Source organism: Salmo trutta, chromosome 1, assembly GCF_901001165.1.
Source record: "Salmo trutta chromosome 1, fSalTru1.1, whole genome shotgun sequence".
Taxonomy (NCBI): Eukaryota; Metazoa; Chordata; class Actinopteri; order Salmoniformes; family Salmonidae; genus Salmo; species Salmo trutta.
Window position 1 is genome coordinate 56,732,243 of NC_042957.1, and position 15,643 is coordinate 56,747,885.

At 42.2% G+C, this 15,643-nt stretch overlaps 1 protein-coding gene across 3 annotated transcripts in view; it reads left to right on the forward strand.

Annotated features, from left to right (window-relative positions):
- The first annotated feature begins 13,389 nt into the window (after positions 1–13,389).
- The window catches only part of LOC115202053 (alpha-1,6-mannosylglycoprotein 6-beta-N-acetylglucosaminyltransferase B-like), an 82,657-nt gene continuing 80,403 nt past the window's right edge, over positions 13,390–15,643 (forward strand). For 2 of the 3 annotated variants that reach the window (XM_029765910.1, XM_029765925.1), the window contains exon 1: positions 13,758–14,254. In XM_029765910.1, coding sequence (XP_029621770.1) covers positions 14,187–14,254 — 68 coding nt within the window. In that variant the 5' untranslated portion in view covers positions 13,758–14,186. Of the gene's footprint in view, positions 13,461–13,757; positions 14,255–15,643 lie in introns of those variants that run through there. The other variant, XM_029765917.1, reaches the window with a different exon arrangement.

Consider the following 15,643-nt stretch of genomic DNA (forward strand, 5'->3'; position numbering starts at 1 on the left):
GGTAGAGTATCTCATGATAAACTGTAGACCACACTACTTACCTAGAGAGTTTATCTGTATTTTTTGTAGCTGTTTACATACCACCACAGTCAGAGGCTGGCACTAAGACAGCATTGAATGAGCTGTATTCTGCCATAAGCAAACAAGAAAACGCTCACCCAGTGGTGGCACTCCTAGTGGCCGGAGACTTTAATGCAGGGAAACTTAAATCCATTTTACCAAATTTCTATCAGCATGTTAAATGTGCAACCAGAGGAAAAAAACTCTGGACCACCTTTACTCCACACACAGAGACGCATACAAAGCTCTCCCTCGCCCTCCATTTGGCAAATCTGACCATAACTCTATCCTCCTGATTCCTGCTTACAAGCAAAAATTCAAGCAGGAAACACCAGTGACTAGATAAATAAACAAGTGGTCAGATGAAGCAGATGCTAACCTACAGGACTGTTTTGCAGACTGGAATATGTCACGGGATTCCTCCAGGACTACACCACATCAGTCATTGGCTTCATCAATAAGTGCATCGATGACGTTGTTCCCACAGTGACCGTATGTACATACCTCAACCAGAAGCCATGGATTACAGGCAGTATCCGCACTGAGCTAAAGGCTAGAGCTGCCGCATTCAAGGAGCAGGACTCTAACCCGGAAGCTCATAAGAAATCCCGCTATGCCCTCCAACGAACCATCAAAGAGGCAAAGAATCAATACAGGACTAAGATCGAATTGTACTATACCGGCTCTGACGCTCGTCGGATGTGGCAGGGCTTGCAAACCATTACAGACTACAAAGGGAAGCACAGCCAAGAGCTGCCCAGTGACACAAGCCTCCCAGACGAGCTAAACTACTTCTATGCTCGCTTCGAGGCAAATAACACTGAAACATGCATGAGAACACCAGCTGTTGTGGAAGACTGTGATCACGCACACCGCAGCCAATGTAAGTAAGACCTTTAAACAGGTCAACGTTCACAAGGCCGCAGGGCCAGATGGATTACCAGGATGTGTACTACGAGCATGCGCTGACCAACTGGCAAGTGTCTTCACTGACATTTTCAACCTCTCCCTGTTTGAGTCTGTAATACCAACATGTTTTAAGCAGACCACCATAGTGCCTGTGCCCAAGAACACTAAGGTAACCTGCCTAAATTACTACCGACCCATAGCACTCACGTCTGTAGCCATGAAGTGCTTCGAAAGACTGGTCATGGCTCACATCAACACCATTATCCCAGAAACCCTAGACCCCTCCAATTTGCATACCGCCCCAACAGATCCACAAATGATGCAATCTCTATTGCACTCCACACTGCCCTTCCCCACCTGGACAAAAGGAACACTTGCGTGAGAATGCTATTCTTTGACTACAGCTCAGCGTTCAACACCACAGTGCTCTCAAATAAGCTCAATAAGCTAAGGACCCTGGGACTAAACACCTCCCTCTGCAACTGGATCCTGGACTTCCTGAAGGGCCACCCCCAAGTGGTAAGGGCAGGTAACAACACATCGGCCACGCTGATCCTCAACACTGGGGTCCCTCAGGGGTGCATGTTCAGTCCCTCCTGTACTCCCTGTTCACTCATGACTGCAGGGCCAGACACAACTCCAACACCATCATTAAGTTTGCCATTGACACAACAGTGGTATGCCTGATCACCGACAACAACGAGACAGCCTATAGGGAGGAGGTCAGAGACCTGGCCGTGTGGTGCCAGGACAACAACCTCTCCCTCAACGTGATCAAGACAAAGGAGATGATTGTGGACTACAGGAAAAAGAGGACCTAGCATGCCCCCATTCTCATCGACGGGGCTGCAGTGGAGCAGGTTGAGAGCTTCAAGTTCCTTGGGGTCCACATCACCAACAAACTAACATGGTCCAAGCACACCAAGACAGTCGTGAAGAGGGCACGACAAAACCTATTCCCCCTCAGGAGACTGAAAAGATTTGGCATGGGTCTTCAGATCCTCAAAAGGTTCTACAGCTGTACCATCGAGAGCATCCTGACTGGTTGCATCACTGCCTGGTATGGCAACTGCTAGGCCTCCGACCGCAAGGCACTACAGAGGATAATGCGAACATTCCAGTACATCACTGGGGCCAAGCTTCCTGCCATCCAGGACCTCTATACCAGGCGGTGTCAGTGGAAGGCCCTAAAAATTGTCAAAGACTTCAGCCACACTAGTCATAGACTGTTCTCTCTGCTACTACATGGCAAGCGGTACCGGAGCGCCAAGTCTAGGTTCAAGAGGCTTCTAAACAGCTTCTACCCCCAAGCCATAAGACTCCTGAACACCTCATCAAATGGCTACCCAGACTATTTGCATTGCCCCCCGCTTTTACACCGCTGCTACTCTCTGTTGTCATCTATGCATAGTCACTTTAATAACTCAACCTACTGCACATGTACATATTACCTCAACTAACCGGTGCCCCCACACATTGACTCTGTACCGGTACCCCCCTGTATATAGTCTCGCTATTGTTATTTTATTGCTGCTCTTTAATTACTTGTAACTTTTATTTCTTATCCATATCTTTTTAAACTACATTGTTGGTTAGGGGCTTGTAAGTAAGCATTTCACTGTAAGGTCTACCTGTTGTATTCGGCGCATGTGACTGATACAATTTGATTTGATTATTTCAACTTAATTTGTCAATGAGGTGTGATGTGGAATCTATGTGGAAAATACGTTGGATTAAAAAAAAATCTACGTAAACTATTTTGAGGGTGAAATTTCAACCACAGGATTATGTTATCATGGTAACCAAATTTAAACAAACATACCATGTATAAAATATGTTGAGTTTGTACCTGGGCAAGTAGGCTGGGCAGCACCTCCTGCTGGAGGATGAATGTATCTACAGCTACCCTTTGGTCTACCATCCAAGGTTATACCCAAGCCCAGCTATGATATGTTTCACAGACTATTACCAATGTGCTATTGTGAGAATGATTGTTGAGAGATCTCTACTTAAAAACTAACTAGATTTACTGTTGCTATTGAAGTTATTCCACAGGGAAGGTTTAACAGAGAAAATGAAGTGTGACCATACTTAATCAATCATCAAGGATGTTATTTATGCCTATATAGATTTGCAAATCCATCAACAACAATTATTTGAATCAAACCAAGAATTAAACTAAAAACAGACAATACAATAGGCCTAGGGTTTCAAGCTCTGGTTGATTTGAAATGTAATGATAGTGATATTGAATTGTGTTTTGTTGTCAATGCAACCAAATATCAACATTTGAAGGAGATGTATCTTCTGCTTGGATAGTTCCATCTCTGCCACTGGCTTTAATTCCAGCTAGTCTACAAATAAAACATGTATATTTTCAACCATAAATCAGCGTTAAAGAATATGACTAAATCAAATTAATCTTGACATAAAATACATTTAAAGTTTAATTTAGTCCTATTCTATAACTTTTATTGTTGGTTGAGATGGAGACGTTCATCCAACATAATGATTATTTTGTAGACAAACTGGAATTAAATAACTTTACAAATACAATGAATAGCATATTAACTAGTTGACAAGTTAAAACCTTGGGGGTCTAAGCTGACATATGGAATTGTTTTAAGATGGTCATACCATGGATCATTTTAGCTATTTAATTTAGAATTTTAAGACCCATTTAGGTTAAAAAAATATATGAATTTGGCCTTCACTACTACAGCCCATAGAAACACATTGAATAAATGGCAAAAATGACAGTCAGAAAGTAAATCATAAAGAATAAGGTTTTGAAGTGTCTGTCCTACGTGTATATCTAGATGATATAAGAAAGCTCAGGAAATATATATATTTTTACGCATATTTAACCCCTTTTTTTGTGGTAGGCTCGGAACTACCTCCATACTTCCATTAATGTTTTTAACTGCTACCGGATTCCTTCAGATGAGTCCTGTGACACTTGTGGAGGTCATAGAGCAAAACCGAGAACACCATCCTGTTAATGGGATTCTCCCTTTTCCACAGTGGTGGTTACATTAGTTTGTAGCCCAAATCGTTCAGACGCTACAAACAGAAGTTGGCACATCGGCGGTATCGACTTTGTAGAGAAAAACGAAGACTACCATCGTGAGAGTCTCATCTTTCCATATTAGTTTTTAGGCCAAACCGTTCGGACGCTACAGATGTTTTCGCGAGAAGACCAATTTTTTGAATGTTTCATGGTCTGACAAACACCACTGTAGCTTGGCCACCTTCCATCGTAGAAGGCCGCCATAGGCAGATGTGATGGATTAAGACGCAGGTATCTCTACCTTAAATTTACAGATTTTGATGGGGATTTTTTTATTATGTTACTTAGATGGACGCACCGGTGCATCAATAAACTCTAGGGGGTTACAAATGATATGTTGGATTCATGTCTCCAACTCAACCAAAAATAAAAAAGAAACAAGAATGGGATTAAGCCAGTGGCTCAGATGGAACTATCCAAGCAGTAGGTAAATCTACTGTAAATGTTGATATTTGGGTGAATTGTCAACCAAATACAATTCAATATTACTTTCGTATTACAGTAAATAGCCTTAGCCTAAAGTTATCTTAGAAACTAATGTAACATTCAACCTTAAAATTAGTAACACATCCATGGCCACATTTTGAATTTACTGTAACTATACATTTCTTATGTAATCATATAAAGCGTGCATGTTCAAGATAGCATGCATAGGTCATTACAGGTCTGTGGAGATCTTCACAATTGCTGTAATAATCTGTGCAGAATCTCAACCGGCATTGATCACTTGCACCATGTACTTTTAATGTAATCTCAACTGCAATCCAGGGCCTGGTTTCCCGATAGCGATGGAATTTAGGCTTACGAGTGTTTTAACTATACATATTTCTTACAATGGCTGAAGATGTACACTGAACAAAAATATGGGGTTGAGGTCAGGGCTCTGTGCAGGCCAGTCAAGTTCTGCCACAAAGATCTCGACAAACCATTTCTGTATAGACCACGCTTTGTGCGGGGGCATTGTCACGCTGAAACAGGAAAGGGCCTTCCCTGAACTTTTGCCACAAAGTTGGAAGCACAGAATCATCTAGAAAATCATTGTAACCTGTTGAGTTTAGATTTCCCTTCACTGGAACTAAGGAGCCTAGCCCGAACCATTAACAGCCCCAGACCATTATTTCTCCTCCACCAAACTTTACATTTGGCACTATGCATTGGGGCAGGTAGGGTTCCCAGATTTGTTTGTCGGACTGCCAGATGGTGAAGCGTGATTCATCACTCCAGAGAACCTGTTTCCACTGCTCCAGAGTCCAATGGCAGCAAGCTTTACACCACTCCAGCCCACGCTTGGCGTTGCGCATGGTGATCTTAGGCTTGTGTGCGGCTGCTCGGTCATAGAAACCCAGTTCATGAAGCTCCTGACGCACAGTTCTTGTGCTGATGTTGCTTCCAGAGGCAGTTTGGAACTTGTTAGTGAGTGTTGCATCCGAGGAGAGACGATTTTTTACAAGCTAAATGCTTCAGCAGTCCCATTCTGTGTGCTTGTGTGTCCTACCACTTCCCAGCTGAGCCGTTGTTGCTCCTAGACTTTTCCATTTCACAATAACAGCACTTACAGCTGACCGGGGCAGCTCTAGCAGGGCAGACATTTTATGAACTGACTTGTTGGAAAGGTGGCATCCTATGACGGTGCCACGTTGAAAGTCACTGAGCTCTTCAGTAATGTTACGTGGAGTGGAACAGGGAAACCCAAGAGCAGACTCAGATGAGGAGACTGGGATGAAGTAACCAAGGTATTTATTGAAACACAAGGAAGATGGAGTGCAGGTCAGGGGAAGCTTGGGCGGGTTGCAGGAAACCATGTGCGGAGGCTGGAGCGAGAGGGCTTGGGACATGGTAAGCAGGTCCGGAGGGAAATCCAAGGGAGCAGTAGAGTGAGGAATCCAGGACAGAGTAGCAGGATGAGGAGACAGGGATCAGAGTCAGAGCAGGCAGAACTGTAGCGGAGAGGAAAACTATGTCAGGCAAGTAAACCATGCACAACATGATCTAAATAGTAACAAACGGCTAGAAACGTACACTGACTGAGCAGAGATTACGATCTGGCAGTGTGGAAGTGGCAGGACTGAGTATTTGTAGAGGTCTTGATTATGGAACAGGTTGCAGCTGGTGGGGATCTGCTCTGACTCCAGCACACCTGTCTCCGCCCACACAATCACACACACACAGCGAGGGAGAGGGAGAGAGCACTGGGGCAGTGGTGGCAGGTCAAGGAGACACAGGATGAGCAGTAGAGGGTGTGGCAGGAGCAGATGTAACAGGTAAGGCCATTCTACTGCCAATGTTAGTGTATGGAGATTGCATGGCTGTGTACTCGATTTTATACACCTGTCAGCAACATGTGTGGCTGAAATAGCCGAATCCACTAATTTGAAGGGTTGTCCACATACTTTTGTATGCAACTCTACTTGCTCTCTAGCCTAACTTCCTTTCATGGGCAACGATACGCCAGGCCTGCTTGTTAACACTAGCAATCTACGTTTAGCTACATATTGAACTTCCATCCTCTCAGGCCAGGGGCACAAGGGTTCAATTTAAGGTTAGATCAGAATCGTCGTTCTAATCATTGGCCAGTATGGAGAATTAAGTAAAACCACAAGTCCAAATCCATATCTCCATCGATGGCTAATTTAGGAAAGGGATGATTTTAGCTAGCTAGCCACCAGAGGAAAACAACACAACCATACGTTTTTTTCTGTCAATAATGAAGTTTGGCTTCAATAATGAAGTTTGGATTGGGCAAATCCAAACTGGCTTCCCTTGACATGTTTTTTTGTGCGCCAGCACCATACACAGCTCACTCAGTTTAGCTCAACGCTGATTGGTTATTATTTTATTTGTTTTTTATCAAGGGATGCCAAATGCTCGCTGGCTTCCCTTGCATTCAATGCTACTGGCGGCAACAATGTCATACCCTTTCTGACCAGACAGCATCAGATAGATACCCTACACATACTGAGACAGAGAGGTGCTGTTTTGAATCACAGATAGATGGAAGATAAATGGTTTTGTATGTTTTTATTGTTGTTGTAAATGTTTGGGGGAAGCCTGGCTTTCCTTGGCATCCATGAATACACGTCACTGTGTCTATGTAGCCTACAGTAAGTAGGCTGTTTATATTTTAATGCAGTCATCTCGGTTTTCATTTTAAGCTGATTTTTATTCTTCGCTTGTTTGTAACAACTGCAAAGACATCGGCAACTTTATACTTGTGGTCAACTTCGTTGTGAAGTTATCAGTGGTCACAGAGCTTCAGATAAACATCTTGGTTACATGTTGAGCGGAGATCTTCTGTGTACAAAGTGACAAGGTAGGGAAAAAATGCATCTAACGACAGACTTAGCTGTTCTATGAGTGGTCTGAGGCAGTTGGTAAATAAATAGCGTTTTCAATTGCAACTTTGGTAACAATGGTATTGGGACGATGCTCCTACAAAGGTTCTAACTACGAACTTAGCCTTAAGATGCTTTTGGGAAACTGGGCCCAGGTCATTTGGTTCTGCTATTAGATAAATAAACAAAATATCTGACACTGTATTCCCATTTGAACTTTGCTGTACTTTAAGATGGTTGAAAGCATAGTGATAACATATTGGAAATTCAACTAACTTCTGTCTGTCTTTTTTTAGTGGGTGAAAATAGTTTGTAATCTCATTTATCAACGTCTCAACCAAATATGGCCCAATTAAATATCCACGTTGAAATGACGTAGTGTGCTCAGTGGGATGTTACACTGAAACATATTGTCTTCATTGAGCCACTGCAGACAGAGTGCTGTCTGTCCAGTTGCGTGTGGCCATATTGATCACTGTGTACATGATGAATTAGCCCATAGAGGTGATGGAGGCGATAGAGCCCCTGAGAATGAAGGCCTCGCTCTGACTGTCAGCATGAGTCATCATGCCACTGGCAGCACATCACTGTGTTGGCTGTCTATCAGTGTCATTAGCCTGTATTAGTAAGTTCCCCTAATAAGCAATCAACCCCAGAATGAATTACAGTAGGTCAATGTGTTGACTCTTCATTTCATCTCATCATTTCTACTTATTTTCCCACTTTAATGGAAGTACGTCACAACCATTAACTGTGATGGTCTTTCTATAGCCTAATTGTTATTGGTGAAATTATATATTTGGTGTTGACTATTTGTTGACAGGAGATGTAATTTTCATCATATGCCCTCACCAGCTAGGTTAGTCATCATTACGATGCCATTAGAACATCAGAGGTATTCTTCTTCCAATCTGTCTGTCAGTTGAATTAGCTTCAGCCTGTCCCAGGGTGTTTATACCATATGCAAATGTCTGACTGCCACTTCTGTTGTCATTTCACCTAGAAGATCATAGTTCCTTGTCACGCTCTGTTACTCTCAACTCTCCCACCGAGGAAATGTAATTGTCTGAGATATCAAGTCAGGGGGTGTAATTTGACTTTAAAAGTATAGAATCACCAGGAAATGGAAAAACCCTGAGGATGGCACTTGAGAACCAGAGAGATGATTTGCCGGCCCATTTCAGAAGTGCTTTAGCAGTTTTGTCATTTCAATCAATTGGTTTTAGTGTAGGTCACAAAGAAAGTTAACTTGAATAGCTTTTGAGACAAGTGGAAATATGTAAGTGTTTGGCAAATTAATATTGAATGATGTCTCATACGATACCAGACTTTTATCTGAGAATTATTCACAGCGGAGGGGTGAAATGAACTACACTACAGTGAAACAACAAGCCTTGTCAAAAAGACCCAGCCTTTCTCAATATAAAATTCTACTCATAATAAGGCTGAGTCTGTTGAGGTTTGGTTCCCTCTTGTGTCACAGTGGTTAGTCACAGCTTTTGTTTCCCTATAGGACGGGATGCCCTGCAGCTCTCCAGTCTTGCTCCCCTCTTCTCCCAGATGTCTGGCAGAAGAGCTGTGGGGGAAAATGCTGGACGGAGGCCAGATAATGTGTATGTAGGCCACTCACCACTAAACTGTGTTTTATTCTATCCTGATCAGAGCTACAGTCTGTATGTAGGCCACTCACAACTAGACTGTGTTTTATTCCATTCTGATCAGAGCTACAGTCTGTATGTAGGCCACTCACCACTAAACTGTGTTTTATTCTATCCTGATCAGAGCTACAGTCTGTATGTAGGCCACTCACCACTAAACTGTGTTTTATTCCATTCTGATCAGAGCTACAGTCTGTATGTAGGCCACTCACCACTAAACTGTGTTTTATTCCATTCTGATCAGAGCTACAGTCTGTATGTAGGCCACTCACCACTAAACTGTGTTTTATTCCATTCTGATCAGAGCTACAGTCTGTATGTAGGCCACTCACCACTAAACTGTGTTTTATTCCATTCTGATCAGAGCTACAGTCTGTATGTAGGCCACTCACAACTAAACTGTGTTTTATTCCATTCTGATCAGAGCTACAGTCTGTATGTAGGCCACTCACAACTAGACTGTGTTTTATTCCATTCTGATCAGAGCTACAGTCTGTATGTAGGCCACTCACCACTAAACTGTGTTTTATTCCATTCTGATCAGAGCTACAGTCTGTATGTAGGCCACTCACCACTAAACTGTGTTTTATTCCATTCTGATCAGAGCTACAGTCTGTATGTAGGCCACTCACCACTAAACTGTGTTTTATTCCATTCTGATCAGAGCTACAGTCTGTATGTAGGCCACTCACCACTAAACTGTGTTTTATTCCATTCTGATCAGAGCTACAAAGTCTCAGTGAAAGAGGGCTATTGATTTTTCATCTTTGTTAATGACAGCGAAACAAAGGAGTTTCCTGATACATGATCGGGGACTGTGAAACAACCCAAACATAGGGGTATCTTTTCTAGTTAACACAGTCACAGCTCAATATAAAGTAATCACTTTTAAGAGTTCTATTGCCCTCCCAGAGGGGTTTTTCCTCTGTGAACTCGCATGAAAAGCAGACTGAGATAAAACTACAGAGAAGTGAGCGACAGCAGCAGATAGAACAAAGAGAGTTAGCTAGGGCTCTATTGTTTCTACTATATGGTTTGTGCTGAGCGCTGTGACTGAGCACACCAGGTCCTGAAGGTTGTGCAGTACTAACATGTTATGCATGGACAGACAGACAGACAGACAGACAGACAGACAGACAGACAGACAGACAGACAGACAGACAGACAGACAGACAGACAGACAGACAGACAGACAGACAGACAGACAGACAGACAGACAGACAGACAGACAGAGTATCTCGTCCTGACATATCTTGCTACAAATATCAGTTTGCTCTTCAATGAGTTTCCTTCCTATCCAAACAAATAATGTGAAGGTCATCAAAAAGAAAGGAGGACCAAGGCACTGCTCATGTAATTAATTAAAATGCCTTTATTTGTAAGGCATGTTCAATGAAAACAAAGATTAAAAACTCTGACGCGTTTCGGCTGCATGGCCTTCGTCAGGGAGTACAAAAATATGATAATGCAATGTCCTCTTTTGAACAGCTTTTTCCAATAAACCCTGATTTGAAGAGGCTGTGGTTACAGAATTCATGGGACAACACCTAGTAAGCAATACCATATACATTAAGAAGTGAAGTACTGTAGATATGTTATCAAAATGCAAATCAAAGCTAGACACATCAGAACCTCTAGAAAAGTAGTTCTAACCTTGAATATGACTGGGCGAAGTGGTAAGAATAGGAGAGACATCTATTTTATAGTACACTAGATCACAGCAAACATGGACCACCGCCGTCTAAACATAGCCGAGGACAATAGAGCAATATGTCCACTAGATGACAGCAAAGGGACCTCCTGCGACCCTACAGGAAAGGTGAGAAATCCATATCTTAATTTAAATCAGGGTACTTAATGGCCTGTAGTTGTAAATCCAAAGACTTTCCCTTTGGTTTAGCTGTTTAAGACGGTCCCATTTTCTAATTGAGGCCGGAACATGATCAATACCCGTAGCTTGTAGGGAGGCAGGGTTGCCATGGTGTAAGGACTTGTAGTGCCTTGCCATGGGGTAATCTTCATTGCCTACCCGTATGGCGCACTTGTGTTCCACTAAGCGGTTTTGAAGGTGTCTCTTTGTCCGTCCAATGTAGAACACCTTGTAATGGACATTCAAATCTGTAGATGACATGAGTAGTATTGCAGTTAATGAAATGCTTGACTTGATACTCCTTTTTAGAAGCTGTGTCAACAAAATACTTTTTCTGTGCAATATTTCTGCGATGGTTGCACTGGTTGCATTTAAAAGAGCTGCTGGGTTTGTGGTCTAGCCAAGTCTTTTCAGAGTTACCAGGAAGATAGCTGTGGACTAATTTGTCATTTAGCATAGGACATCTCTTAATAAAGCTTATGACTGGGAAGACTTCGCATAGTAGCGTATCACTTTGGATGATTCCCCAATTATTTTTTATGTTTCTTTTAATGTTCTGTGCTTCAGTGCTATATTTTGTACCAAAGTACACTCTCTGGTGCATCACGAGGCGCTCCCCTTTGTTCTCTCTATCAAGTCGTCCGGCCATTAAACCTGGATCTTTCAGGGCCTGAGCGCTGTAACCCTGGTTCAAGAAGCGATTCTCCAATTCAGCTGTAGCCTGTTTCCTGATTCTGCGGACACTTTGGAATTGGCCATATGGAATGTTCTCTTTTAGCCTTTTGGGGTGGTAGCTGTCTCCCCTCAGAATGTTATTCCCATCGGTAGGCTTCCATAAGATTGATGTGTGCAAACAAACTGTCATTTTTACTGATGTCAAGGTCAAGAAAATGAATATTATCCTTCTGTCTACCAAAACCTACTATTGTGTACCTTAGCAGCTTCTGTCTACCAAAACCTACTATTGTGTACCTTAGAACCTTCTGTCTACCAAAACCTACTATTGTGTACCTTAGCAGCTTCTGTCTACCAAAACCTACTATTGTGTACCTTAGCAGCTTCTGTCTATCAAAACCTACTATTGTGTACCTTAGCAGCTTCTGTCTATCAAAACCTACTATTGTGTACCTTAGCAGCTTCTGTCTATCAAAACCTATTATTGTGTACCTTAGCAGCTTCTGTCTACCAAAACCTACTATTGTGTACCTTAGCAGCTTCTGTCTATCAAAACCTACTATTGTGTACCTTAGCAGCTTCTGTCTATCAAAACCTATTATTGTGTACCTTAGCAGCTTCTGTCTATCAAAACCTACTATTGTGTACCTTAGCAGCTTCTGTCTACCAAAACCTACTATTGTGTACCTTAGCAGCTTCTGTCTACCAAAACCTACTATTGTGTACCTTAGCAGCTTCTGTCTATCAAAACCTACTATTGTGTACCTTAGCAGCTTCTGTCTATCAAAACCTACTATTGTGTACCTTAGCAGCTTCTGTCTATCAAAACCTACTATTGTGTACCTTAGCAGCGCTTCCCTTCCTCATTTTTTCTACAATATAATGTGAAGGGTTGAACTTGTCATCTTAAATGAATGCGAGCTGGCTGTCAATGCCTTTGAAGCCAGAGATTGAGTAGAATGCCATTCTCCACACCATGACCGTACCGGGCCTGCCAGAGAGCCCTGTCGTGTCAGTCTGATTCAGGGCTCATAGGGCTGCATGAAAATGGTTGCCATAGCAGCAGGGATGTAGATGGCTCTCTGTCATAGTAGGGATGCCCCTGGGTGACCTCAAGAATGGCCACCTCCTCTCTGTCTTTCTGTCTCTTCTCTGTGATTTATTGCCTTAACCCAATGACATACTCCTCTCTCTCTCCTCTCTGACTAGTCCTGCAGGTGCAGGAGCACAAGTGGTCAGGCTGGTCACAGACATGTTGATTTTCATGGGTGTCTGAATGACATCTAGGGATTGTGACAATTGGTTTCATCTATCTGTCCTCCAGTTTCCAGGTCTTATATCATTAGTTATCGTATTTTATATACATTTTCACTAGGTTACAAAAAGCCAGAGGGAGGATAGAGGATACATTGTGGAAAGGTGAGATCGTTCAACTTTGTGAGTAACTTCTGCCCATAGTTACCTAGCTATATATTAGAATAGTAGAGTAGATTCTTAGCAATTGGATTCATAGAATGGGCCAAAGCAGGCTAGTCTGACAGGCGCAAACTCTCACTGATGCAAACGCGTCAGGTCCTAGTCCTACCAGTCACACTGCAGCTGTCGATAAGAGACTTGGTTTGAATGCCCCCCCATTCAGACCATTGAGTGCTGCTGTTCATGAACTCAGAAAAAAATGTCCTCTCACTGTCAACTGCGTTTATTACAATGAAGATCTGTGAAGTTATTTGGATTTTTACGAATTATCTTTGAAAGACAGGGTCCTGAAAAAGGACGTTTCTTTTTTTGCTGAGTTTGTCTGCTCAGCTGCTGACGGCAATGGGAACTGGCCATGGTGCTGAAAGTAAAAAAGTAGGCCACAGCGTCAACGGATGTGAAAAAAGCTGGTATGTAAAGTTAGTGTAAATTATACTGTCCAAAGACTAAACATGTATTTTTTTATTGAATAGCTTGTGTGCTTTTTAAATGAAAGCCTTGTTCCTACAGTTATCTATGATGTTGGCTTTCTATTCTAGAGTCTAATTCACAGCTATTTTGATTTAGGCTTCTGTGCAGGGCTGACTGGGACATTTTTATAAAAACAGTAGTCATTTGTCCTGCAATACTGAAACTTTTGATTGTATGTATCACTCGTTAGATGGCGCTGCACTGAAAAGCAATTCTAGGCTATTTGCACAATCTGGAAATACACCGCCAGAAAGCGAATGGAACCGAGCGCTCACTGGTGAGCAATGGACTTTTACGCTCGATAACTCTGCTACCCTTTTCCCAACGTGAAACACGTTTACCATGTTAACAAGGAGAGGAGTGAACAATATTACTTGTGTTTTTCCAACAGAACGACTAGGACTCCGGAGTCACGGTTAATTTACGGACTAATTTAAACTCAGCGGAAGCAAACTATTGTATGCAGCTGGGCAAGCGGAGTGTATTCCTGCCGAACTTTACTAAACCAAGCACGTGCAGTATTGGTTATCCGATTCCGAAGTCGATGTATCGATATTTTTAAAGCTCTATTCATTCATAATTACTATGTTTATGTTTGCGCTTAGGACACTTTGTGAAATATACACAATGTTGGGGGTTCTTTGCGTTTTCTCCTTCTCCGGAAAATGAGTGCTGTGAACACAGACTATTCAACTATGGTGAGAAGATGTCTTCTGACGTTCAAACCATTCAGGTAAGCATTTACATGTAGGCTACTGTTCTCGTGGTCTCGATGTACATACAGTGTTCTCTCTCTGTGTAGCCTAAGTCTCAAATTGAGTTGGGAAAAAAACGAGTTAACCTAATGAAAATGGGAACGTCATGAGTAGGCTACAACAAGCTCACAGTGGTCAGGTTGCCTTGACAGGACGACACACCTGTGATTTCATAGAGGTGTGAAAATGGATCTGTCATGTCAGAAACATGTTATGACAACCTCATAAAAGCAAGGAGTAGGCTAATGGCATAGCGGATCAAGGTGCATTGCAGATAGTGCACAACAAGACTGAATATGAACTACATATTTCTACATTAGTTTGCCTGTATTTTCCCCTGTACATAGAATGACATGCATGTACCTATACAGTAGGCCTATGCACTTGACACTTCAGTCAATATGGATCACTGCATTGTTTGAGCTCTTGGGCATACTCTGATCACTATGGTAAACCTGAACTCTGCCAGCACTCTAAAAGCAGTTAGTCTTGTGTCTACTGTGAATGAATTCATTGGTGTGTAGAATGTGTTCAGTGGCATGCAAACACACAAAGGAACAGATCATCAGCTTACAGTAGGTGATATCAACTAGTTATGTGTATTTCTGCTCACACTGGTTTTAGCTTTCATGAGCACAAAACTCAGCTCTTCACCATTAGCCCAAATATTGGACAGTGATGAAGTGTGACATCGCTCTTAGGCAGTAAGAGTATAGTATTTCCTCTGAATTAAATGAAGCTCTCTTTTAAAGGGCTACCCTTACAGCATAGGATGAGAAGAAAGAAAGCAATATCATAACCCGTGTTAAATGAGCAGCAAGTGACGTGAGTTGTGGTGTGTAATATGTAAATCTAGCTCTCCATCCAGCAGCTCTCCTCTGGAGGAATGGACCAGAATGCTTTCAAATATTTCAACATTTGCATGAGCATTTCTCAGTGGAACACTTTTCTCACGCAAGGATGTCATCTACAGTTTGAAAGGCATCTGTTATGAGCATTCATTTCCACCCACCATTCTGAACATTTGAAAATGTCTACAGTGATTGTGGTTGCAGTCACAAATATGCAACTGTAATCCTTAATGTTATAATTTTTCAGTTGACTTTACATGCATTGTGTAGTACACAAGACCCATGTACTGAATGTAATATGCCATTTACCTTTGTCCACAACCAGATCCCCAGCATTGCCGTAGGTAGATTAGTTTTAGAATGATGATTGATTGATAATTCATCCATCTCTAGTCTCGACAATTGGATTCTCTGCACTCTGTTAAATGGCAAGAAATGCAGTGATAGGATCAAAACACTAAGTGAAACCTAAGTGGACTCAAAAAAACCAAAGTAAAAGCATTTGTTTTCATGATG